The sequence below is a fragment of the Oscarella lobularis genome, chromosome 12, assembly GCF_947507565.1.
Source record: "Oscarella lobularis chromosome 12, ooOscLobu1.1, whole genome shotgun sequence".
In the NCBI taxonomy this organism is placed as follows: domain Eukaryota; kingdom Metazoa; phylum Porifera; class Homoscleromorpha; order Homosclerophorida; family Oscarellidae; genus Oscarella; species Oscarella lobularis.
In genome coordinates, this window is record NC_089186.1 from 2,644,407 (window position 1) to 2,666,802 (window position 22,396).

Here is a 22,396-nt window from a genome sequence, read left to right on the forward strand (position 1 = left end):
CCTCTCTCCATTCCACAAGGCCCGCTTCTTCCCAGGAAGACATAGCGAAGGCTTTGGTACCAGCGCACCGGGGTTTCGGTATTAGGGGCCGATCCTCATCCAGGTGGGTACTGAATGGAATGGCCGAGGACCCGCAACTCGCCCGAAAGTTTTTGGAAGGGGGTCTTCGCTTTGCGAGACTCACCTGGGCTACGACGCGTCCGAACCTCCCCGTGGTGTAGCCTGGGTAGCGCGAATACGGACGCAACAAAAAGGTACGTACACCGATTGATTTACAGTAGCTAATCTCTTTTTTTTCTAGGCGAAAACTCGTGCAGATGGAAAACGAAGATAGAGCGCGAAGAACGGGACGAATTCAATATCTATTTATTCAGGTGCACGTTTTCTCGTTAGTTTAGCTCGTAGATTTGCTCGAATAAATGTTTTTCGCGAATCGATCTTACTGTGCGCGCGTTCATCCACGTGACCGTGAGAATTCTTCGCAATTTCGAGTCGATCGTCGCCGATACGCCGTTGTTCGTCGTCTCAGCGTCATTTCCGCGTGTCGAGGCACCGATTCGAGACGACAGAACGTCGCATTCGCGTCGATAAGCGGCCGTTTCGTCTCCGCGAAGAAACGCGATCTCTTCGAAGTCCCGTCGCAAGCGGAAACCGACAAACAATGTCAGGTGGACCACGAACGTCAACGAAAACCACAACCCCGTTGAATATTCGCTGGAAACGCGCGTCGCGACAACCAGATGGACACAAATTCCACAAACACCTTTTACCGCCCCTATTTCCGGTTTTATAATTAACAAAATATTTACAAAAGAAAAAACTAGAAGCCCTTCCACGACGAGCAATTAGAGTAATGCATTTCCACTTAGGCATAATCGACTAAAAACGTGCAAAAGACAATGAGAAAAAACCACCAGACCGTTAACTTAGGAACTCGAGCCCCTGAAGGAGATGAAGGAGCAAAAGTAGTCGAAGCCAAAGTCGTAGACTCAATATGAGCAGTACTATGTATTGAAGTCTCGATTGATGGCTTCGATGACGTCGACGGCGTTGCCGCCACGATCGCCGTCGACGGAATAACGGTAAACGAAGGGGGATAATTTTTCGAATTAAATTTCCCATGCACTGCCATATAATATTCGCCCTGTTGCTCCAAATCGACTACGATGGGATCGATGAGGGGCTGGAGTCGATGATAGTCACTCTCGTTGCGTACGAGACCGCAGGCGAAAACCTGAACAATTGCACATAGAAAAATCAATTGTTTTGAATACTCGTACTTTGATTTCGTATCTTCCCGGAGTGACGTAGGCTTTTACACCTCTAGGACGAATGCAATGACCTAAATACATGAACCTGTGTGGCGGCGATAGACCGTAGATGAAGACGTCGATCGCATCGGACGACTGGAGTGCGTTATAGAGAATATAATAGGAGTTGTTTTGACTTAGGGTCGAGTCGACGTTTTCGACGTGGAACAAAAAGTCGATTCCGTCTGCCGATTCCGTGGGATCGGCAATGAGAACGCTTCGACATTTCGCCGGTAGAGGCCTTGGGAATTTGCTCGTGACGTTTCGAACGTCGGGACCGGCGATAACAGCTAGAAAAAGAAAAAAGAGTTGAGAGTGTGAAGCGCGCGCGCGCGCGCGCGCGCGTCGCGGGTGGCGCGCCCTACCTCCGTTTTTATTTACGAGCGCCACTTGGACGCTGTCGTTCATGTCGACGCGGAATAGTGCGATTGCGTGATCGCCGTAGCTTAGAGCGGCGAATCGGTGCCCGGAGAAGACGACCTGGGCACGGTATTTCCAACTGGGGTAGAGATTTAGCACGAAAGCGGTGGTGAGACACGACGCCGCGTCGACGATTGGCGTTAGGAGGAGTAGCGCGAGCGAAAGGGAGCGTAACATCGCCTCCGGAGAGCCGTCGGGGTTTGGGAAGCAATCGGATGGGGCGTTCGAAGGCAAATGCTAAAGGAACGCGATCGCTTCGAACAAAAACGGAATGTGTGTTTACATAATTCGCCACACGATCGATCGGAACTGAGAGGAGGGACACGTGATTGAAAGACGAGGACCCCCAGGCTCCCCCTGACCACTTGACGCGCCACAATCGCGACGAAAATAGAGTCGAAAAGCGTTTGATTAGGAGTCTCGGACTTGGATAAGGAATCGTTGGATTTGAGGTGAGGAGAAGCACGATCGCCACGTGACCAAAGAATGCAGATAACAATCGACAAAAGTTCGAGAGCTAAAAAGAAAAGTGGGGGATAGAGGACTCCTAGACTCTACACCTCTGTGCATTGATTGGTTTATTGTCTATCCAAGGGGCTCTGTTAGTTCAATCCCTCCTGTATCTAATTTGATTTCGCGCTCGCTTTCACGCGTTTAATCGCTCCAAGGAAGACCTCGCGCGTCTGACGAGCCAGATCGCCGTATACCTTGAGGTCGTGGTCACGCAAATCGTCGGCGTCGTGCCGCGCGCGTCGCAGCGCCGCGTTCTCCAACAAAACGCTCTCCAGTCTACATCGAAGACAAAAGTCATTATGCATACGACATCCTTTCATTTGCTAAAAAGACTCTTCTTACCGCACTTCTAGGTTATCTAAACGATCGGTGTCGCTGTTTCTTCGCCGACGTTGTCGTGGAGTCGCAGTGGCAGATTCCCGTCGTTCGGCGCGCAGCTGTCTCTCCGTCTCGGCGCATTGATCGCGAGCGTCGCGAACGCTGTACGTGCGCGTATGTATTTACTTTTCTTGTTTTCTTTCTAGGGGACCTACTCTCGTCGAAGAACGGATACGAGCTCGCTTAGACGATCGCGTTCGATTTCCGCCACTCGACGCAGAGCCGTCTGCTCTTCCACCGCAATATCATTCGATAGACAAGTAGCACATAGACTAAATTAAAAAAAAATAAGAATGAGGGTGCATGAGGTGATTAGTATGCACGTATGCAGCAGCTAGGCTCTCATACTACACGTGGGCTCATGTGCGTTCAGTGTGCGTGGGGTCTAATATACAGGATTCCCTTAGGGTGATATTATACCTTGGATTTGAACTCTTCGGTCGAGCAACTGCTGGAGCAGATCGAGGTGATTGATAGGCGAGTTTCGACTTAAGATGTTCCACCTGACGAGTCAAATCGCGAACGATCCCCGACGACGATTCCACCACCTATAATTATTTTTTTAATAATAATAATCTCCGTTTATTGCACCTGACGTTGTATGCTATCATTCATTACCTTCTTCGATGAGGAGAGACGTTCGATCAATTCGTCATCGTGTCGAGTTTTATCGATGAGAAAGGCGAGTTGGGTCTTGGAGGTCTTCAGTTCTTCGCTTAGGGTTTTGTTGCGTACTTTTAGCGCGGTGCATTGGCGCGCGCGTTCGTCGCGTTCCGCCTTTAGTTGATCGAGCTCGCGTTTCAATTCCTTGCGGAGAGATATCGTAATTAGGGAAGCATCTTGAATCGTTTGACGTTCGTTGCGCTTTTGCAACTAATTGAGGCGCGCAATGCATTCAAAGTATGTCGTGCGTATTTTTTTAGGAACGTATAAATAACGGGTATGTTTGATTCTACTGACCTGATGCGTTTCTTTTCTCCTTATTTCGATATCTCGAATTTTGATTTCCGCGCTTTGCGGCGTTGGCACGTGACTTCTAGTACTTGAATTCTCTTTTTTGAGTTCGACTTGAAGTTGCTGAACCTGGGGGTTAAATTTCCTTCTAATATACATTTTTATTAATTCAAATTTTACTTTTTGTTGGAGTGCTTGAATCTGTTGTGAACGCCCTCGCCATGACGACGGTTTCCTTAGCAACTCACTAACATTGATACCCTCTCCAACCTCCCTAGCTAAAATCTTCCAAAAATTCAATTAGATACATTTTGCTACAAAGTGTCAACTTACAGTCTGATACGTTTTTAGGTCCCGTTTGCATTGTTGACACAATGTACGAAGATCTCTAAGTTTAGCTTGACTATGTTTCAACTCATCTCTCAATTTATCACACTCAAACTAAGGGAACGTTTTTTTCAATATGATCTAAGGTAACTATGACAACTGACTTGGTCTGGTTCCACTGGATTTGGTTTCTTTGTTGCAGCCGCTGATTCTAGTTCTTTTATCTTGCGTTTTAATTGAGAAATTGATGATTTTTCTGACTCCAATTCCGCTGTCAATTCTCTGTTTTTCTTAGACAACTGTACTATTCTTGTCGTGGCATTTTCACCGTACAGTCCAGCTAAAAATAATATTTAATTATTATTAATTAAGAGTTGCCACATCTCACCTCCTAATAATTCGGCTTTATCATTTTTCCATTTTTTCGTTTCGCGTTCGTTTGCGTCGAGGCGTTCTCTTAGCGTTCGATTATCGGTCTCAAGAGTCTGAAACGTCGATTGAGTCAATAAACGTAAAAAGATATCGTTGATATAAAAACCTTGATTTTTGCTATGAGATCGGGCCGTTCTACTACTTCTGAGCTCACTACGACCTTCTCCTTGAGTTTAGCCTGTTGGGATTCGGATATAGAAGCTGTGGAAAGCGTAGGAAGTCGATTACTTCGTTCGTTCGACCGACTCCGCGTTGAGTCTTCGAGAATTGAGGGTAAAATCGCCACTACGGTGACGCCCTTTGTCCTACCTGGAGATCGAGGTGATCTTCAGCGAGTTTCATCTACGCAAAGGCTAAAGACGGCGGCTGAGCGTCGAAAAAGCGAGTTGGGCAATTTCGAATGCGCGCACGCTAAGTTGCTAAGGGGACCCAGTGCGTAGTCCGCGCAATGTTGCGTAGATCTGAGATCTGCGGGTGTTTGTCGCGTGTGGCAAAACAGCGGCGCGCGTATGCGCGAGAGATTAGATAAGGAGCCGGTGCATTATTACTACGAGTCGTCACACACAAAGTCGACTCCTTGTTCGATGGTATCCCATATCGCACATCCGCATCTCACTGTTATCATGCTAAGGCGGAAGTTGCCCCTACAGAAAACTTAGGCGTAGAGAGGACAAACATGCAAAGACGCACTTTACTAAAGCCCCCGTTCAAAAAACAGGTCCAAACTAAACGCTAGGCCCTTTGTACTCGAACGCAGCTGGGCATCTGTTGGGGTCTGCGGTTTAGGGAACACCCCCGCGACATTTCCATTAGGAAACGCCGTGACCAGGAAGCGTAACGGGAAACGACTTCGCAGAAGTCGAAATATCGTCGAATGCATACGCTGCGCGACACCAACGCGCAAAAGAAGGCCGAAAAACGAATCCCCTCATACTCTGACCCCATAACAAGGCGACAGGGCCCCGCCCTCGCGCCAACTACCGGTCAAATGCCTCGTCGCGCCTACGCCTTATTTAATTCAATCAACGTCGACTGGCAAATGAGAGTCGAGCGTTTGTTGCCCTTTGCTCGTCAATTGGTCCGTTATCGCGACAGTGGAGGCGTTCCAATCATTGTCCAATTAATGCAATTGGACATTCTGGCGCCACGAGCTGTCCATTTCTCGCCAGGTCGGCGCTCGCGATAATTCGTTCGCAAACGTGCGTTGTTTGCCTTGCAAGGCTGCCGTCTTTCCGTCGCGTCTCCTCCTCACCTCGCCGTCGCGTCGCGTCGCACGTTTTTTGATTGCAAAACAGGTCAGTCTCTCGCGCAAAACTCATATTTTATCTCGGCCCCGTGCGCTTGCAAAGCTGCCCGGCCCCGCGCATCCCCGCTTGTTTATCAGATGCGTAATTAGCGCCGCGAGTGATAAAGCCTCTCTTTCCTTTTTTACTCGTACATCTAAACGATCGCCGGATCGCGTTTTTTGAATAGAGTCATACAGAGAGAGAAAAATAGTCTATAGAGAGACGATACGCTTGGGCGACGTTTCCTCTCTTCCGCAAGGGCGGACCCGCTCTTCTCTTATCTATCTCGCGCACACAAACACGTTGTCTCTTTACATCGATCGATACTCAGGGTGCCCCCCTCCTACCCTCTGTATCCCCCCTTTTTCATCGAAGTCACCTCGTTATCCACACCCCGGAATGGAAGTGCGCCCTCTAGCATTTCGAAACCGAGAGAGGTCCTCGAGGCGGCGGCGCGGGCGCGAGGCAACTGTGGGGAATCTGGGATGTGGTCGCGGTTCGACAGACTCATTCGCGCACACGCACAGCTGCCAGTCCATCGATAGGATCCCAATCTATCGCTACTCGCCCCGTGGCTCGCCGCGTGCTGTCTTAGACATTTCCCGCCTCGTTCTCTTCTCCAACCCACGCGCGAGATCGATCATTCGATTGTAATCGAAAAAAAAACCCTTGCAGATTTTTTAAAATGGAATCTCCCGTCGCGACGAATAATCGTGCGTGGATGCACCCGGCTTTCGCGATGGACGAAAGTGGCATAACACGTAGCTGCTGTCTCTACGCTTCGCCTCAACGTCGCGTCTCCGCTGGAGGAGGAGGAGGAGGAGGAGCCCCTTTCTATGACGATGGAGCTAAAGCGCTCGCTCTCGATTCCCTACAGCATCATCAAACGCCGCAGCAATACGATTCGGTCGTCGAACGATCGACGTGGTCGCCTCTACCGTCATTCAATCGGGGGGGACCCACTCTAAACGCGGCTTCGCCTTTCGCTCCTCAAACGGCGTATTCCTACACGCCACCTCCACCACAGCCCGCATTTCCTACCTATTCAGCAGAACGCCAACCTCAAATCTACACGCCATGGCTAACAGCGGGCGCGACGCAAACACCGAGTAAGTTTCGTATACACTCTAGTTTTAATTTCGATTTTTTTGTTCGTTTTAGTGCAGCGATCGCCTTCTCCGCTTCCGGCGACGACTACGACGACATCGATGCCAATTCAGCATCAAATGTCGCCGTGGTGTAGCAGCGGCGTCGGCACGGGGGGTCTCGTTACGCCAACTACGCCATCCCAACACCACCAAACTCCCAGTCCCGCGACCACGACAACGGGGACCCTGCGCGCGGCGACGGCGGGAAACGGTAGTAGTGGGGTTCTATCGTACGGCGGGATGCCTCCGTCGCCGAGAACGTCGACGGGAGACGAGGATAATACGTCTCCGTCCGGACCGCCGTCGGCCAATCAGACGCCAGCGTCGAATAACGTGTTTCGTTTTCCGCCTATCAGCGCTTCGCCTCTCATCGCGGAACTTACGAAGGAGAAAATGGCGCCGCTGCCGTCTCAGCTGCCTCCGCCGCCGCCACCCGTCGCGCCCGGTCCTTTCAATAATCGGCCCCCTGTCGATACCTACTATGCGTCTACGCAATCGCTTCCTACGCCGCCGCCTCTCTTTCCCTATCCCTCTATGAATTCATCTATGGGCATTGGAGGGCCTCAGGGAATGCTGGGTCTTGCCAACAAAGCCAGACAAGTGAATCCTACGACTATATCGCCAACTATGAGTTCGTTCTCGAATAGTTCCGTTACTTCGTCAGGTTAGCCTTATGCCTATTGCGCGCTTTTCTGTGTACTATGCAAATCTCTTCTATTTAGAGAGTCGGGAATGTTCCAATTGCGGTGCGGCGTCCACGCCTCTCTGGCGCCGAGACGGAGGCGGTCGCTATTTATGCAATGCCTGCGGTTTGTACTCCAAGATGAACGGAGCCCAACGTCCGCTCGTAAAACCAAAACGACGCATGGTCAGTCAGTGAATGAATAATCACGTGATAATCCTAATCCTATTAATTTATTTATAGTCGAATTCTAAACGCGTGGGCGTCGTCTGTTCGAATTGTCAGACCACGCAAACGACTCTGTGGCGCCGCAACGAGAAGGGAGAGCCCGTATGCAACGCGTGTGGTCTCTACTACAAACTCCACAAAGTGAATCGACCGCTCTCCCTTCGCAAAGACGGCATACAAACGCGCAATCGTAAAATGTCCTCTAAGAAAACCAAGACCACGCCCCCGCCTCCGTTACCCCGCGCGTACCCGGATGTTAGTCACGTGAGTCCGCCGCTTTCCGCTGCGACGGCGGCGGCGGCTGCCGTTTCCGCCGCCGCCGCGCAGAGCGCCGTTTTTCAACAACAACGAACGAATGGGACGCCGGGGACGGGGGGAATGCAATCGCAAGGTAATGGGAATGTGTTTTCGTTTGAGAATCTTCAGTCACAACCGCCGCCTCTGACGAATTGTATCGCTTGACTGAGATCGTCGTGACTCTCTCTCTCTTAAGATTTTAGAAAAAATATGTCTCTCTTTGTTTTTGTCGCGCTTTTTGTATAATTCCGATTCTGATACATATTATGCCTTATGACTATATCTCTCCTTTTTTTGTAATTCTGCTATTTGTCTTGATTGGGGACCGTCTCTCTCTCTGTTTCTCTTTGTAGTTCTCAGTTTAGATTTTAGTCTATAGTGCTTAGATTAGATTCCGCCAGTTAGTGAAAATGCTACTGTTCTATATAAGCTTTTCTACCTGAAATAAATTTTCTAAAAATAGTCTATTGATTTTAATTAATTCCACCATCACGCGACCGTCAATCGAGATCACGTGCGTTCGTACTCAAAAGTGGGTGGGTCATTCGAGTAAGCCGTCTACGCCGCCGCCTCGTTTTTTGACGAAATGTCGGACAAAAAGGTCAAAAAGAGCGGCAGTAAAGGTAACCTTACATTCGCTCAGTGGGCAACCGGAGTCAAGCCAAAATCCCAACGTAATTCCCCATGCTAACGTGATAATATCCACATTGTCTTTATATCTATCGTGGGTCAGCGTCATCCGGAGGACCAGCGAAAAAGAAATGGATACATCCACCTCAAGCTCTTCTACGCGGCTACATTGTCTATCCGGGTCGAGTAAGTTAAGAGTCTATAGTTTGGGGCGTAGCCTGAGTCGAACAAGGGTAGGGGTCACCGATTAGATAATCTAGATGGCCAGCGGTTTTTTGCTAGAGGCTGGGTTTTTTGCCTCTAGCTAAAGCGCTTTTGTGAGTCTAGTTTCTCGGCTGTACGGACGTTGAGAGCAATAAGGGGAATGAGATTGTTCGAGAGGCGATTAAGAAACTGAAGGTATTAGGGGGGGTTTTGATATGTGAGAAGAGATTATATCTTGATATAGTTCTCTGCTCATATCAAACAATCGGAGGGCATTAAACTACCCAAAGTCGAAGTGGCAATCAGTTGGCAATGCATTAAAATTCAAGAGCCAAAAACAAAAGTAGGCTCCAGTAAAAAAATCGTTATTTAATCTATTTATTTGAATTTTAGTTGTTGCTTCACTCTATCAGTTTGAAACGGGTTTCCTATTGTGCTGATGACAAACAGGACAATCGTATCTTTGCCTTTATCGCCAAAGATTCGGATAAACGTCAAGGACACACGTGCTATGTCGTCGATACAGATAAACTGGTACATGTCAAAAACGTAGGGGGCCCCCCTTAGTCATTTTTATTTTTAGGCTGATGAGATAACTATGACTGTTGGGCAAGCGTTCGATTTGGCTTATAAGCAATTCTCGAGTGGGAATTCGGTTGAGTTGAAGAAGAAGATGAGTAGTATGGAGATGAAAGTATGGAGGGACCCCTAAATGCGCTTTGGGGTCGTTTTTATGCGTGTAGGGCGCTATTTTCTAACCCAATGCGCTTACCTTGTACAGGTTCAACAGTCTGAGTCGGAAAAGGACCAGCTTCGAAAGAGAATCGCCGAATTAGAGATGCAGAAGGACAAGACGCAAGTAGAAGCACTTTCACTCCAGCAAAAGGTACGGGAACCGTCGTCTCCCGATTACGTGTAGTAGCACCCGTACATCCGTCTTCTAGATGCAAGAATTATCCGTCTCCGAAACGTGGCAGCCCCAGCAGCAATCCCAGCCAGCGCAAGCTCAGCCGCAAGCTAATTTTGCTGATTTTGGATCGGCGTTTGGAGCCGCCGCTCCAGCGCCGGCCCCAATGCCCGGATTGGGACCGGCCCCTCCACCGCAACAGAGCGCCGCCCAGCAGCAAGCAGCAAATCAACAGAGAATCGCGTCACTACTTAGCTTCGACGAATCGGACTTTATATCGTCTCCGTCAGCGGCGGCGGCCGTCAAATACGAACAAACGCAAGACCTCGACTCAGCGATCTCTGACATTGAAAAACAACTAGAACAACTACAGGTATTCAAATGAAAAGGCCTACCTTTTATCAATAAATTTATTTATTTATTTATTTTTTAGGGTGAAGTGCAAGACTTCTCCATGGCAGAAGGCTTCAGCACGGACCCATTCAGTTCCTAGAAAATTACCCACCTTTCGTTTACGACCTCAATTTTTTTCGTCCGCGCGTTTCTCTTATCCTTTCTTTCCTCCCCCCTTTCTTTTCTGATTAACTTGTCGGCGTACGCATGCGTTTCATGATGACGCAATATAAAATTTAGCCTCTAGCGCTACACTCTACGCTACCTTACTTTCAAATAATCCAAAGCAAGTTTGTCCATAAAAAAGTAATAAAAAGTAAGAACATAGAAAACAATATCAAATATTACCCATACAGTTCGTCAAACTTCATTTTTATGAGTCTGCGGTTGACGCCCACCTCCTCAAACAACTTGAGAAGCTTACCTACTGTTGGGGATTTTGCCCGTTCGGTCCATGACTTGAGAACTTTGAACATGCGAATGACGACGCTGGAAGTGGAGTCCCCAATCTCTTTGAGATTGTCTAAGCTAATGCCAAGCAAAACACCAATTTCTTCCCATTTTGATCCTTTGACGGCAGCGCATGATCTCATTACGTCATCCGGTACCACTTCATGGTCAGAGGGAAAGATATCTAAACACAGACTATTTATTGAAATAATATTTTCTACATACTGCATACCAGAATCGCAAGGAATTTCAACAGGATTTGATGAAGCAATCATGGGCTACATAAAAAGTAAACCAGAGAAAAAGGAGCCTTGCTATCAAATTACCTGAGAAGCTACCTCTTCAATAATGACCAAATCTCGAACACGAGAATCATTGCGTTTCTCTGGTCGAGTTGAAAACAGGATGTGATCAAAAGCTTTGTCACGGAGCTTCTGATCCACTTCGCTGTACGAGTAAATGGCCGGATCTTCGTCGAGTCGTCGGAGATGAGAGCTGTCTAAATAGAACCAGTCTAGAATGACTCCCGGGCTCCGTTCATCGCACGCTCTAGTGACCATCGATTTCAGTTCAGATAGGAACTCTTTGGCTACTTTATGAGAAGAGATCTTGCTTGACCAGCGAAGGATAATGTCAATGCAACAGTGCTCCTTCTTTATCGCCGATTCAATGAGGCACTCGACCTTCTTGTCTTCGACGATTCTCACCAATTTGACGCCGTTTTTCCACGCGTCATGACTCGTATTGTCCATGCGAGAGCAGCGAGATTGAAAGAGAGCGAATGACGCAGGTGAAATGATGTCGACACAACGGGCGCACTCGTATCGTTGGCCGCGATACACGTCAAATTTCGCATCTTCAACCCAAGCGTCGCGAGGAATTGAGTCTTGAAGAAGAGCAGGTATTTGATACACTCCAGGTTTGCCTTCGACCGGAATGCAGAGTTCGAGGTAAAGAAGAACTTCAATTGCTTCGTCAACTGTCGCCACGAATGGAGACGGATGACCTTTTTGCTTGAGATGATTTTCAAATGCTCTCAGAGCCGATTTCATGTCTTCCCTTGATGCCATAGCTGATTTTCTGGCTGGCATGGCGATGACAAAATAGGGCGGTGCGAGAAGTGGACCGATGACGTTGTGACAGAGCCAGATGGGTCGAACGCAAATTCGACGACCAAGATTAATAATCTAAAAAATTATATAAACACAATCCATAGCGTAAATGATAATTATTCACTATTCCGGACGAGTCGAGATATTCAACGGCCACTTCTTTCTCGTCGTCACTCAACGTGATTCCAACTTCTTCAGCAACCCACTTTTCAAATACTTCGGTGGTCAGAAAATAAGCCAACGGTTTCTTTCTCTTCTCATCTGGAAGAGAAAGATACTTCTCAATGGCCTGGCACAATTTAGGAACACCTTCTGCTGTCTGTACATATAACAAAGGAAATTGTAGGATGGCCAAAGAATCTCAGTTCTTACCTCCAGCATTTCTTCGCGAATTTTTTTCAATATTGCACGGCAGTTGTTCATGCGATCTGATTGGCTCTTGCTACAATCCATTTCAATCACGTGTGAAATTTTGAACGTGTCTCCGAATTCTCTCTGAAGAACTTCGACGATTTCTTTCAGCTGAAATCTCACTTCACTGCCTGTCTCTTCATTGAAACCAATGAGATTGAAAATGACGACGAGGCGAATGAGCGAATTTTCGTCAGACGAAAGCGTTCTCATTGAAGCCTTGGAGAACGCACACCAATATCGGCCTTTTTCTAGAAGACGAAGAACGATTTCTGACGTCATCTTCTCCTCCCCCTGAACAGGAAGAATGAGATTGAACATTGTATTTGATTGGCGGAAGAAGAGCCCATGTGCGCTGTGGAATGTGGGTTGGGCACCAAAGTCCCACCAAGATCCTTTGCCAATTTCCTCATTTTCACAATTATGAATATCAACCCCGGGTGTACGATCTTCATCTTTTGGTGGGTCTTCCTTGAGTTGAAGAAGAGAATTCACGTACGTCGTTTTTCCCGCCATTTCGTCCCCAACCACGCACACTTTAATCGAGTCTGGACAAACTTTTTCTCGTTGAAGAACGGAAAATCGGGCGGCGTCCTATTAAAATAATTCTATACGGGAATTGAATCAAAATGATGACGTACGTAATGCTGTCGAAGGAGAGCTCTTGTTTCACCATCACGTGCCACCTGATGAGGCGTCTTTCCGTACTGAAATTTACGTTTATCAATTCTCTCTAATTTACAAGAGAAATACGTCACCTTGTCTTGACACGTGACGTCACAACCCTTCTTAATCAATAGATCAATAACTGATCTGTCTATTTTTGACTTCTGTGCAGCGATATGCAATGCATTTCGTTTGTTCTACAAAGATTTGAATAAAGAATGAGTGAGGAATGAGAATTCTAACTAACCTTATTTCTGGCAGAAAGATCCGCTCCTAATTCAATTAGTTGCTGAATGACGATGAAAGAAGGGCGTTCTTTACATGACACCAATAAGGGTGTCCTTCCCTCCTAAAAATAGATTTGCCATACGAAAATGCGAAATATCGTAGGAAAGCGACCTTATCAACAGAATTGATATCAATGCCCTTCTCAATGACAAGATATCGAAGAACATCTTTTACATCATCTTTACACTTTGAGTAATCAATGATGGCATAAAACAAAGCCGTCTTCCCTTTCTGAATAAAAAAGACGGCAATTTGTTGATTGAATTTGTAGCGAATAAAGGACATCTCACGTGATCTTTTGCTCGACAGTCTGCTCTTTTTTCCTCCAAGTAGCGAACTTTTGCTGAACAATTGACGGAACTGAGACACGCCCACATAAAAGGCGTTATGCCATCCTGAAGATGAAATAGGAATAAAAGTATCACAAGTGAAATCTTCTAACAATGTTGACGCTATTGATATCAGCGTTGTGTTCCACAAGCCATTTCACTCCAAAAATTCTTCCACGCAAGCAGGCATGATGCAGAGGAGTGTTCCAATCCTATGTATTACAAATATTGCACATGTAGCAAACAAAAGCACATCATATATCACGTGATTAGTAGCGTTGACACTAAGTCCCCTTTTATTGACGAGATGATGAAAAATCTTGTTTGCTTTTTCATATGACGAAAATTGATTTTGAGCTGCCCAAAACTATAAATCAAAAGTTATGGCTGCGAGAGAGGGGTTTGATATCAATTTTATTACAATATTATCTGGTGACAAAATGTAGCCATGTTCTTCAAGATAGACCATTTTCTTCATTGTGTCAACGGAACTTTCACAGGCATAAGAATATGGCTTATGTCCATACTAAAAAAGAGTGATGAGTAAAACCATATAAAATCAATTCCAAGTCATACCCAGTCTTTCACGTTGATCTTTGCACGGTGAGTGACGAGCCATTCAACGCCAAAAATATTTCCCCACTTGCACGCACAGTGAAGTGGGCGGAGTCCCCTCTGCATCCACGCATCAATTAATTTACCAATCCAAAACGGATTCATACCTGTTCTGATTTCTTTTCAATGTGTTGCTTCTTTCGAGCGTAAGTGAGCCAATAATCGGCTTCCTCCGCCGAATCAAACTCTCTTTCCGCCACATAGTGAATTACTGACAAGCGATATTCGTACTAACGAAAAAGAGAATACAATGGTGTGCAGCGATCTAAAACGCGACGTTTCCATACCTGCGAAGATCGAAATCCTTTTTCCGTAGAAAGAAAACTCTTCAATTCATCCTCATTTCTCTTCTCGATTATCGTCGTCAATCGATCGATCGTAGAACAAGCGGATAATGTCATTTTTGACTCCAATAGTCTCCCAGCGTCGCCTTGCAAGCGGTTCCACGACTTCTTTCTTTTCTTTCGGCGAAGACTCTACTCGATGATGTGCATGCGCAGTAATAAACAAACATAGCCCGCCCGTCCCCAATGCCCGGATTAGGACCGGCCCCTCCACCGCCACCAACCGCCACCAACAGAGTAGCAATCGGACTTTGTATCGTCTTTGTCAGCGGCGGCGGTCGTCAAATACGAACAAACGAAAGACCTTTGAAAAAACCTTTTATCGATTTTTTAGGGTGAAGTGCAAGACTTCTCCATGGCAGAAGGCTTCAGCACGGACCCATTTAGTTCCTAGAAAATTACCTACCTTTCGTTTACGACCTCAATTTTTTTCGTCCGCGCGTTTCTCTTATCCTTTTTTCCCCCTCCCCTTTTTTTCTGATTTTTAACTTGTCGGCGTACGCATGCGTTTCATGATGACGCAATATAAAAGTTTATGCTCGTACGCTGCCTCTAGCCTTTTCGAGTATTTCTCGGCGAATTTTCGGGTAATTAGGATGCGCACCTAAAACCTAGAGGAAACGAGTCGAATCTCACGCTGCCAATTATTACGGCACTACGCTACCTTGTGACACACATCAATTGCGTCAACAAATCGCTTTGCCTTCAAATAATTGAAAGCAAGTTTGTAACCTTGCATGGGGGCAAAAACCCGTGATTTTTTTCTATTGCTAATTAAAATTATTGCGAAATTACCGATCGCCGGATTGCGCTTGTTTCCGAACTTCCACGCGTTTTCGTAATGAACGGCGGCGTCCTTGTACGACTGCTCCTTTTCCATAATAAAACCCAAGTATTCATTCGCCTTCCAGCAAGACTAAATCCCAGAATAAAATCCCCTTTTATATATAAAAAATTCGATTTTTACTCTATTGAATTGCAGGCAACGTTTAAGCAAATCCGTCGCGAGATCATACTTCCCAGACTACGAAGAAAAATTCGCGAAAATTCTCACCTTTTTTACTGACTAACTAACCTGAATATAAATATCTGCTAAGAGAAGCCAACTTTTTTCGAATTCCTCCCCGTCTATCGAATTCCACGGAATCTTATTGATTCGTTTGAGTTGATTTCGAGCGCGCGGCGTCTGTTTGAGGACCATATAGGCGACCGCCATGCCGTAGAGAGCGGGCACGTGATCGCGATCATTCGCCACGATGTCGACGAATTGGGATAGGGCTCGTTCGACGTTCGCTTTGTTTTTCGTCGCGACGAGAGTGAAGGCGGTCGCGACGGCAAATTTACGACATCCGGGTTTGGGTTTTAGGTCCTGGGGGTTTGCGATTTTCGCGCGCGAAAAAATTTAAATTATTTTATGGGTTACTTTGAGGAGATTTTCCGCTGTTCTCACAGCTGCTACATCAGTGTCTTGTCTCTCACTAAAAAATTATTTTTTAATTAAATATGTGGCTATTAATTTATTGCTACTACTTTGCGTCGACGTCGATCGATTCGAATGTTTCGCCTCCCATTGTTTCGTTGTCGGGATTTAGACAGATTTCGATCATGTTATACGTCGCGCGTTCACTCCTCAAAGAACACGTGGCCGAAAAAATTAATAAATTGGTTTATTTTACCATTCAGCGTCGTTTCTCGCTAAATTGAAATTTTTCAAGGCACTATTCGTATTGCTTTGATACCTTATTTCCAGAATTATTTATAGAGAAGCGATTGTATTTATATTTACCAGTCTATCAAGCCTTTGCAGTAGAAGAGTCCCGCGTCGATTGAGGGTCGATGAGACGCTTCTTCGGCTTGTTTTACGTACTTAGCGCATTCCTCTAAGTGCCCCGCCTTTCTAAGGAGCTGAACTAATCGTACCAAAGCCTCGTAGTGATCTTAATTAATTAAAAAAAGCACGTGTAATATTTTTATTGAAGGTGTATATATTTTAATTAATTAATACCCGGTTTTCTTCCGAGGAGTTGCTGAAAATGAAATATCGCCGAATCGTATTCGTTTTTACGGAACATAAGATCGGCCATCATCTGAGGGAAACCCACGTGATTACCTCGATGACGTAAGCGTCTATCTTACCACTGTCGCCGCGTCATTATCCTTATTTAGACGTAGCAAAGTTAGACACTGATGTTGACACGACTCTAAGTCGTCCATGGATAAAAATAATTTCGCGAGAGCGAGCATCGTCTTATGAGAGACTCTTGGGGGTGAGGAAATAGGGTTAGGGTATCTAATCTTACTTTTTGATCGGTGTCTTTGTGTGAGAGGGCTTCTCTATAGAGCAAAACGGCTTTATCGAATTCTCTCGCTTCGACTGAGTGATCAGCCATTTGGCAACAAATACTTGTATAGCGAAAAAATTATTTAAAAAGGATTTTTCTTTATAAATAATATTTACTTTGCCATGAGTGTTTTCTGATCGGATAACGCGTCTGGTTGCTCGATACCCGTGCGAGATAGAACCCTAAAAGGGGGCCCCACCTTTTGTCTACTTTTAAATTTAAAAGTTGAATTATTCTTACGTGTTTTGTGTCTCTTTTGCTGTCTGTAGCGACTGTATGGCCTTATGGGGATCGCCACTTTGTTGATAAACTCGTGCGAGAAGCGTCAGAAATCGAACTTTTTCAACGAGATGTGATAGATCAGTAGCTGGGGAAATTATTGGAAGATTTTTTAAAGGAAGAGACTTTTTAATTATACTTTCGTGTTTCTGTTCTAAAGCTAATTGCAATGTTTTCTCGGCTTTCGCGTACTGCTTCAATTTCAAATGCAACTCAGCTAAATCATATCTGAAATAGGAGAAATTCGAATTCCTTCAAATAAAATACTATTTCTTTTTTAACCTGAGGAACGATTGCCCTCCTGTGCGCAACGCCGTCTCGTAATAATTAATGGCTCGCGAGAAAAAGTGCGTTTTAATCAGAGCCTTGCCAATTTTACGAGCAAGCGCTCCATCACGTGGATCCCGCTTCAAAGCCGTCTCATAGACTTCAATTGCTTGCTCAGGCTACACGTAGGGATCATTCGTAAGTGTTCTATAGGGAATCTAAGCGTGCCTCTTGGACGTTCATATAAGCGTCGCCTAGGAGAAGAAAGCTGCGAGGTTCGGGGCGCTTTTGGACGAGTTCTTGAAAACAGGCGATGTGACGTCGACGATCTTTGAGTTGATAAAGATATATGTGGGCCATTTTTTCTACAGCGTTTGTATAGTGTCTGAAATTGAAAAGGGGGAGTGGGTTCGAGTGTGTGGAGGGTTTTTGTTTTTTCGTTGTATTTCTTACTGTTGGGTTGGTTTGATTGTTCGGAGGACTCGTAGTGCGTGGTCTGTGTCTCCGCGATCGAGATCGAGTAACGCGTTCGCGATTATGACTCTATAGGGGGGGAGGTCATGTGGATTCCTCATTCCTGGGGGTCCAATCTTACTTTGATTCCTCTGGGGTTCCGCGAAATTCGTTCAACGAGTCCTGCATTACTTTCGCCGCCTCGTGCTAATCGCCAAACTATTTAATTAAAATAATTATTTATTTGGCTACCTTTTGATTCAATTTTCGATGGACTTCGGCTAATTCTAAATAGATAGCAACGCGATCGGCGAGACCGGCCATCGCCTTTCCTTTTCTCTGCCCAACGACTAATTAAATAAATTAAATAATTAATTATTTTAATTAATTAAAAATCGATTTTTTACGTACGCGGTTTTCGTACGCCCGGGATATTGAGAGCCGTGTTTAGTACGCGAACTGCTTCGTCGAATTTCCCGGATGCGTGTAATATTTTTGCTTTGAGTAAATGATACACGGGGTTTTCTTTCATATCGAAATTGTGACTGAGGCCGAATTCTAGCGATTGGGACGCCTGACTAAAGTTGTGCTCGTGTAAATAGATCTGGCGGGGAGTATGGTCACGTGGGAAAATCAATAAATAATTAAGTTTTAATTTATACCTCTGCTAGTAAGAGATGAGCATCCGCGTATGTCGAGTCGCGTTGGAGACAACGTTGAGTTGCTTCGAAAGCCTCTTCAACGTTTCCTAAGGAAACCGATTAAAATTATTTAATCTGCTTGGTTGTGTTTTTATTTAACCTGAGTAGAATTTGACTTTTGCTAGGCAACACATCCCTTCGAGAATTCCCGGTGCTCCCGTTGTCAAGGGCGATAGAATTCCCGTGCAACGAGAGAGAATTTCAGACGGGGGTTGACCCGGAAGCGGAACCTATTAATTAAATACTTATTTTAATTAATTACGTATATGTATTGATCCGTACCTCCTTAGAAACGAAAGATAAATAATCGCGAACAATTGTCAATAAAAAATCGGGATTCATCTTTTCGAAATATTTCTCACTCAGAGCAATCCCCTGAGACAATAAATCAATAATAATTGTATATATATTAGTATGCATTTGCCTTTAGAGACGCAAAATGAATCTCAATTGTCTTATTCAAAAGAGCTACTACTGTCTCAACTGACTGTCCTTTACGTTGAGCCAAGGAAGCACTTAAATATTTAAGATCCTATATAAAGTATTGATTTCGATGGGGCCCCCTATCTATTTCTATTAATCTAACAGCTGATTGGGTGCCGCTGCTTTGAATTTCGTTCAAAAAATCCAATTGCTGTTCGGCGTCGTCGAGATGACCTTCGGTCAGCTGACAACTAATCACGCCTAATCATCGATTAATAATAAAAATGATCACGTGATGTATTCTAAACAACAAACCCGTCAACGCGACGACGCTAGTCTCGTCTAATTTCATCGCATTTCTATATGATTTCATCGCCTCTTTCATTTTTCCGCGTAAAGTTAGTTCGTAGCCAAGCTAAGGAGATGTTCATAGGGGGACCCTTCCTTATGATCTAGGCATTCTATACCTCTGTTGTGTAGACTGCGTTTGTTGGGGCGAGTCCTAAGGCTCTTTCTACTAATGTCTGCGTCTGTTGAAGAACTAATCCGTGACGACCCGACTATTATGCAAATAAATACTAGACACCCTAACCCCTAAGTCCCGTATAAGACTATGTACCACTCTGCTGAATGTTTTCGATAGGGAATAGTAGAGATTGTGATTTTTTCCCTCGAATCGATCGACGAGTTCGATGAGATCGCCAAGTTTTGCAGCCGCCTCGTTGTGTCGACCTTCCTGGCAAAGCATATGAAGAATGAGCATTCGTACAGCGTCAATGCAATGAGAATCAAAGCCAAGAATCCTAAATAATTAATTTTTTATTTATCTCCCCCCTTAGATCTTGTTGATTTCAACTGACCTTTGGGCTGTTTCGACGGACTGTTCCCATTCTTGGAGACACAGCTGAAGCTTCATTTTTTCAACCAGCGCGGGAACGAGACCCGGATATGACACAACAGCCTTTTAGAAAAAAATCCAAGAGAGATTTTGATATTAAAAATTCCCCTACTTTGTTGACGCATTCGAGAGCGCCGCTGTAATTGAATTTCGTTTCAAAATATTTAGCCTAGAGACGTCATCATTTCAAAATAATAACAAGTAATTTAATTATTTACCTTTCCAAGTAAAGCGTCAAGAAATGTCTCCTCACTAAAAACGTATTTTAATTAGAAATTATTTTTGATGTAATTCCACTTACGATCCTAAAACTTCATCAAAAAATTTTCCTGATTTTTTGACGTAACTATCGCGATTGCACGTGAGATCAATCCAACCTCGCAACACTAAGCCCTAATAGTAGCAAGTAGGATAATCTCTAAGTATTATTTATTTATTTTTGAACCTCTATTGCGCCTGGAGACATTTTTAGCATACGATCGACGTACTCGCGCGCTTTGTCATGACGTCCCGTATGCCAGAGAAAAAGCCCGGCGAAATAAAGAGCCTATATGTAAAAAACTAATCTAACTATTATATCCTAAATTTAGTTAAACTATTTCACTTTTTCTCCGCATTTCTGCCGCTCTTGTTTCACTCTAGTATCTAGTTCCTGAACGGCTTCCTTGTCTAGATGACGTCACATATGTATGTGACGTCATTATTTTTTTTGAGGTGTTTTTCTTACCGATTGTGCTACAGCGTTTGTGCGCGTAAACGAGTGCCATGGAGGAGCAGAGAATGACGTCGCGTTTGTCTTTGATTGTTTGGAGACTGCGCATGCCCTCCGCGAGACGATCTTCCATGATTTCGCCGACCGCTTTCCAGAAAACGAGGACGGGATCGGTTCCGTACTTCTTTAGCGATTCCAATACGACTTGTTGCATGTGCTGGTAGTATTTCTCGCGAAGATAGTAGTTTATTTTGGCCTGGGGGTGGAGAACGAGCGCTTAGCAACCGTTTAGGGGGCCCCGATCGGATGAGAGACTCTTACGAGGGTTGTGAAGTCTGCTGCTGCCATTTTGAAGACTTTTCTGAAGCTGGGGAACACCGAGAGACGGAGAAACGTTCGTTTTTCGGTTTGTCGTCTGTTCGAACGAATCCAATACGGGACACTTGTTTACAACGTGCGCGCGTTTGTGCCGAGCGGCGGGCTGCGCAGGCGAACTGAATTCTGAGAGAAAATAACACGCGCAGCGAAAATCTGCAGTGACACAATCAATGATGTTGACGGCATAACATAATGGAGTGAACACGTGCGCACGTGAACTGAAGTGGCCAGAGCCCCTCTCCTCGTTTATATTTCCCCCACCCGGCCTCTTTCCCCCCTTCTTTATTTCCCAACCCTCATCTCCCTCTCCCCCAGCTGCATGCAAAAACGCAGTCAATTTGCATGCAATCTTCATCATTCATCTTCTTTCCTCTCTTCTGTTTCTAAACAAAAAAGCTTCGAAATATATACATCCATGTGTCAAAATGAATACCTCGTTCACTGTGCGTGTTCATTTTAGCAATTCCAAACTCCATCTCCAAGATCTTCTCCTTTTCCGCTCCTCTGTTCTAAAACAAAACAATGTACATATACAAATATTTATCAATGCGCCAAATAAAAGACCTCCTTCTTCAGTGTGCGTCCTTTAGGTCCATATTTCAAAGGCCTTCCTTCTGTCCTCTCTCATGTTTCTAAAACAAATAGCTTACAATGATACATCAAAGTGTCAAAAAATACCTCTTCCTTTAGTGCGTCGCTAAGAATTAGAAATTGATGTCATGGGGTAGTACCCAGTCATTGGCTTTTGATCCAGTTTTCATCTAACAATGCAATCTATTGTAAACAATTAAATTGATCAATACAAAAAAAAGAGCATACTTTGTTGACGATGCAGCTTTTATCTAAGCCAATGATGGTCCAAATAACTCAAGACTGGCCGTTCCTCTCTCTCTCCATTTAAAAAATATGAGCGATTACAAACACAGATACATGGACGTCACTTGCTAATTAAACACCTCATCCTTAGTGATGCACACTGAAATTACTCCAACTCAAGATTGCTCTATCTCTCTCTCTCTCTTCTAAGAACCATTGACTTTCTTTCGAATATTTATCAATCTACGCAAGGAAATAGGAAATATTATCTACTGCTAAAACAAAAAGATATTTAATTAACTACACTACAATATTGCTAAAAAACGGATTAGATATGAATGGATTGATCCCTAAATTACCTACTACTCCATTGACCTAAAATCTAATCAATTAATTAAACCTACATTCTAAATCAACCTAGAGTACCTCCGAATCCATTGACCTAAATAGTTATCCTATGTTCTAAAAATCAACCTACAGTACCTCCAAATCCATTGACCTAAATAGTTATCCTATATTCTAAATCAACCTAGATTACCTCAGAATCCATTGAAATGGTCTAAGGTGGCGGCTGCCAGCTAAGCACGTTGGGGAAGGAGCTACAACCTATCTACTTTTGGGAACCGCCCTACCTACTGACAGCCGCCCTAAACCCTAATGCATGGCGGTCTACGGAGCCCCGCATGAACGTAATGCTTTGTCTATCGTAGTTGCAAAGCGACACGATGCATTGGATGGTCATTACATTAAGCTTTTTGTTGTCCCCGTCTAGGCCCTCGTACGTGCACACAATACAAGCTTTT

General features: G+C 45.0%; 6 protein-coding genes and 1 long non-coding RNA gene across 12 annotated transcripts; 2 read left to right on the forward strand and 5 right to left on the reverse strand.

Moving 5' to 3' along the window:
- Positions 1 to 773: 773 nt before the first annotated feature.
- LOC136194140 (uncharacterized) lies at positions 774 to 2,161 on the reverse strand. 2 transcript variants are annotated; one of them, XM_065983192.1, is made up of 4 exons: positions 2,014 to 2,161; positions 1,676 to 1,967; positions 1,281 to 1,600; positions 774 to 1,234 (listed from the first exon to the last, which is right to left on the reverse strand). In XM_065983192.1, exons 2-4 carry the CDS (start codon positions 1,905 to 1,907, stop codon positions 866 to 868), a joined length of 921 nt encoding a protein of 306 aa, XP_065839264.1. In that variant the 5' UTR covers positions 1,908 to 1,967; positions 2,014 to 2,161; the 3' UTR covers positions 774 to 865. The 2 variants fall into 2 exon arrangements, with proteins under 2 accessions (XP_065839264.1, XP_065839263.1); XM_065983191.1 differs by having other exon boundaries at positions 1,676 to 2,161.
- Positions 2,162 to 2,290: 129 nt separating this feature from the next.
- Positions 2,291 to 9,698, reverse strand: LOC136194137 (coiled-coil domain-containing protein 13-like). 3 transcript variants are annotated; one of them, XM_065983187.1, is made up of 15 exons: positions 5,025 to 9,575; positions 4,900 to 4,978; positions 4,644 to 4,687; positions 4,563 to 4,592; positions 4,441 to 4,512; positions 4,291 to 4,387; positions 4,067 to 4,242; positions 3,909 to 4,016; positions 3,756 to 3,860; positions 3,582 to 3,704; positions 3,240 to 3,428; positions 3,042 to 3,169; positions 2,777 to 2,893; positions 2,586 to 2,723; positions 2,291 to 2,519 (listed from the first exon to the last, which is right to left on the reverse strand). In XM_065983187.1, exons 3-15 carry the CDS (start codon positions 4,674 to 4,676, stop codon positions 2,354 to 2,356), a joined length of 1,482 nt encoding a protein of 493 aa, XP_065839259.1. In that variant the 5' UTR covers positions 4,677 to 4,687; positions 4,900 to 4,978; positions 5,025 to 9,575; the 3' UTR covers positions 2,291 to 2,353. The 3 variants fall into 3 exon arrangements, with proteins under 3 accessions (XP_065839259.1, XP_065839260.1, XP_065839258.1); XM_065983188.1 differs by lacking the exons at positions 4,900 to 4,978; positions 5,025 to 9,575 and adding an exon at positions 9,582 to 9,698; XM_065983186.1 differs by having other exon boundaries at positions 4,644 to 9,575.
- On the forward strand, positions 5,474 to 8,437 carry LOC136194136 (transcription factor GATA-3-like). The gene is made up of 5 exons (XM_065983185.1): positions 5,474 to 5,629; positions 6,296 to 6,729; positions 6,782 to 7,432; positions 7,491 to 7,636; positions 7,694 to 8,437. Exons 2-5 carry the CDS (start codon positions 6,306 to 6,308, stop codon positions 8,138 to 8,140), a joined length of 1,668 nt encoding a protein of 555 aa, XP_065839257.1. The 5' UTR covers positions 5,474 to 5,629; positions 6,296 to 6,305; the 3' UTR covers positions 8,141 to 8,437.
- LOC136194138 (PTB domain-containing engulfment adapter protein 1-like) lies at positions 8,477 to 10,353 on the forward strand. Of its 2 annotated transcripts, none has more exons than XM_065983190.1 (9): positions 8,477 to 8,598; positions 8,709 to 8,791; positions 8,933 to 9,004; positions 9,054 to 9,152; positions 9,203 to 9,343; positions 9,393 to 9,503; positions 9,591 to 9,695; positions 9,754 to 10,089; positions 10,150 to 10,353. In XM_065983190.1, exons 1-9 carry the CDS (start codon positions 8,562 to 8,564, stop codon positions 10,207 to 10,209), a joined length of 1,044 nt encoding a protein of 347 aa, XP_065839262.1. In that variant the 5' UTR covers positions 8,477 to 8,561; the 3' UTR covers positions 10,210 to 10,353. The 2 variants fall into 2 exon arrangements, with proteins under 2 accessions (XP_065839262.1, XP_065839261.1); XM_065983189.1 differs by having other exon boundaries at positions 8,494 to 8,649.
- On the reverse strand, positions 10,145 to 14,457 carry LOC136194135 (death-associated protein kinase 1-like). The gene is made up of 16 exons (XM_065983184.1): positions 14,268 to 14,457; positions 14,088 to 14,210; positions 13,942 to 14,040; positions 13,787 to 13,891; positions 13,631 to 13,732; positions 13,479 to 13,577; positions 13,327 to 13,431; positions 13,148 to 13,267; positions 12,996 to 13,097; positions 12,841 to 12,945; positions 12,724 to 12,789; positions 12,044 to 12,676; positions 11,796 to 11,990; positions 10,886 to 11,746; positions 10,792 to 10,837; positions 10,145 to 10,743 (listed from the first exon to the last, which is right to left on the reverse strand). Exons 1-16 carry the CDS (start codon positions 14,379 to 14,381, stop codon positions 10,454 to 10,456), a joined length of 3,165 nt encoding a protein of 1,054 aa, XP_065839256.1. The 5' UTR covers positions 14,382 to 14,457; the 3' UTR covers positions 10,145 to 10,453.
- Positions 14,458 to 14,670: 213 nt separating this feature from the next.
- LOC136193611 (tetratricopeptide repeat protein 21B-like) lies at positions 14,671 to 20,854 on the reverse strand. Its single transcript, XM_065982525.1, has 37 exons — positions 20,721 to 20,854; positions 20,415 to 20,655; positions 20,292 to 20,356; positions 20,133 to 20,234; positions 19,989 to 20,080; positions 19,906 to 19,939; positions 19,800 to 19,856; positions 19,650 to 19,750; positions 19,409 to 19,592; positions 19,257 to 19,349; positions 19,105 to 19,204; positions 18,953 to 19,050; positions 18,791 to 18,898; positions 18,649 to 18,741; positions 18,467 to 18,596; positions 18,328 to 18,413; positions 18,077 to 18,269; positions 17,918 to 18,015; positions 17,808 to 17,872; positions 17,666 to 17,755; positions 17,441 to 17,597; positions 17,228 to 17,391; positions 17,085 to 17,173; positions 16,907 to 17,033; positions 16,783 to 16,848; positions 16,625 to 16,727; positions 16,461 to 16,571; positions 16,330 to 16,411; positions 16,111 to 16,261; positions 16,001 to 16,063; positions 15,855 to 15,953; positions 15,748 to 15,802; positions 15,400 to 15,693; positions 15,292 to 15,348; positions 15,120 to 15,240; positions 14,989 to 15,056; positions 14,671 to 14,935 (listed from the first exon to the last, which is right to left on the reverse strand). Exons 1-37 carry the CDS (start codon positions 20,745 to 20,747, stop codon positions 14,858 to 14,860), a joined length of 3,942 nt encoding a protein of 1,313 aa, XP_065838597.1. The 5' UTR covers positions 20,748 to 20,854; the 3' UTR covers positions 14,671 to 14,857.
- A 231-nt stretch (positions 20,855 to 21,085) lies between these two features.
- On the reverse strand, positions 21,086 to 22,361 carry LOC136193656 (uncharacterized). 2 transcript variants are annotated; one of them, XR_010671406.1, is made up of 6 exons: positions 21,734 to 22,361; positions 21,597 to 21,668; positions 21,456 to 21,538; positions 21,342 to 21,409; positions 21,211 to 21,286; positions 21,086 to 21,160 (listed from the first exon to the last, which is right to left on the reverse strand). It is a non-coding gene; the product is annotated as an uncharacterized lncRNA (long non-coding RNA). The 2 variants fall into 2 exon arrangements; XR_010671407.1 differs by having other exon boundaries at positions 21,456 to 21,551.
- Between the last annotated feature and the right edge of the window lie 35 nt (positions 22,362 to 22,396).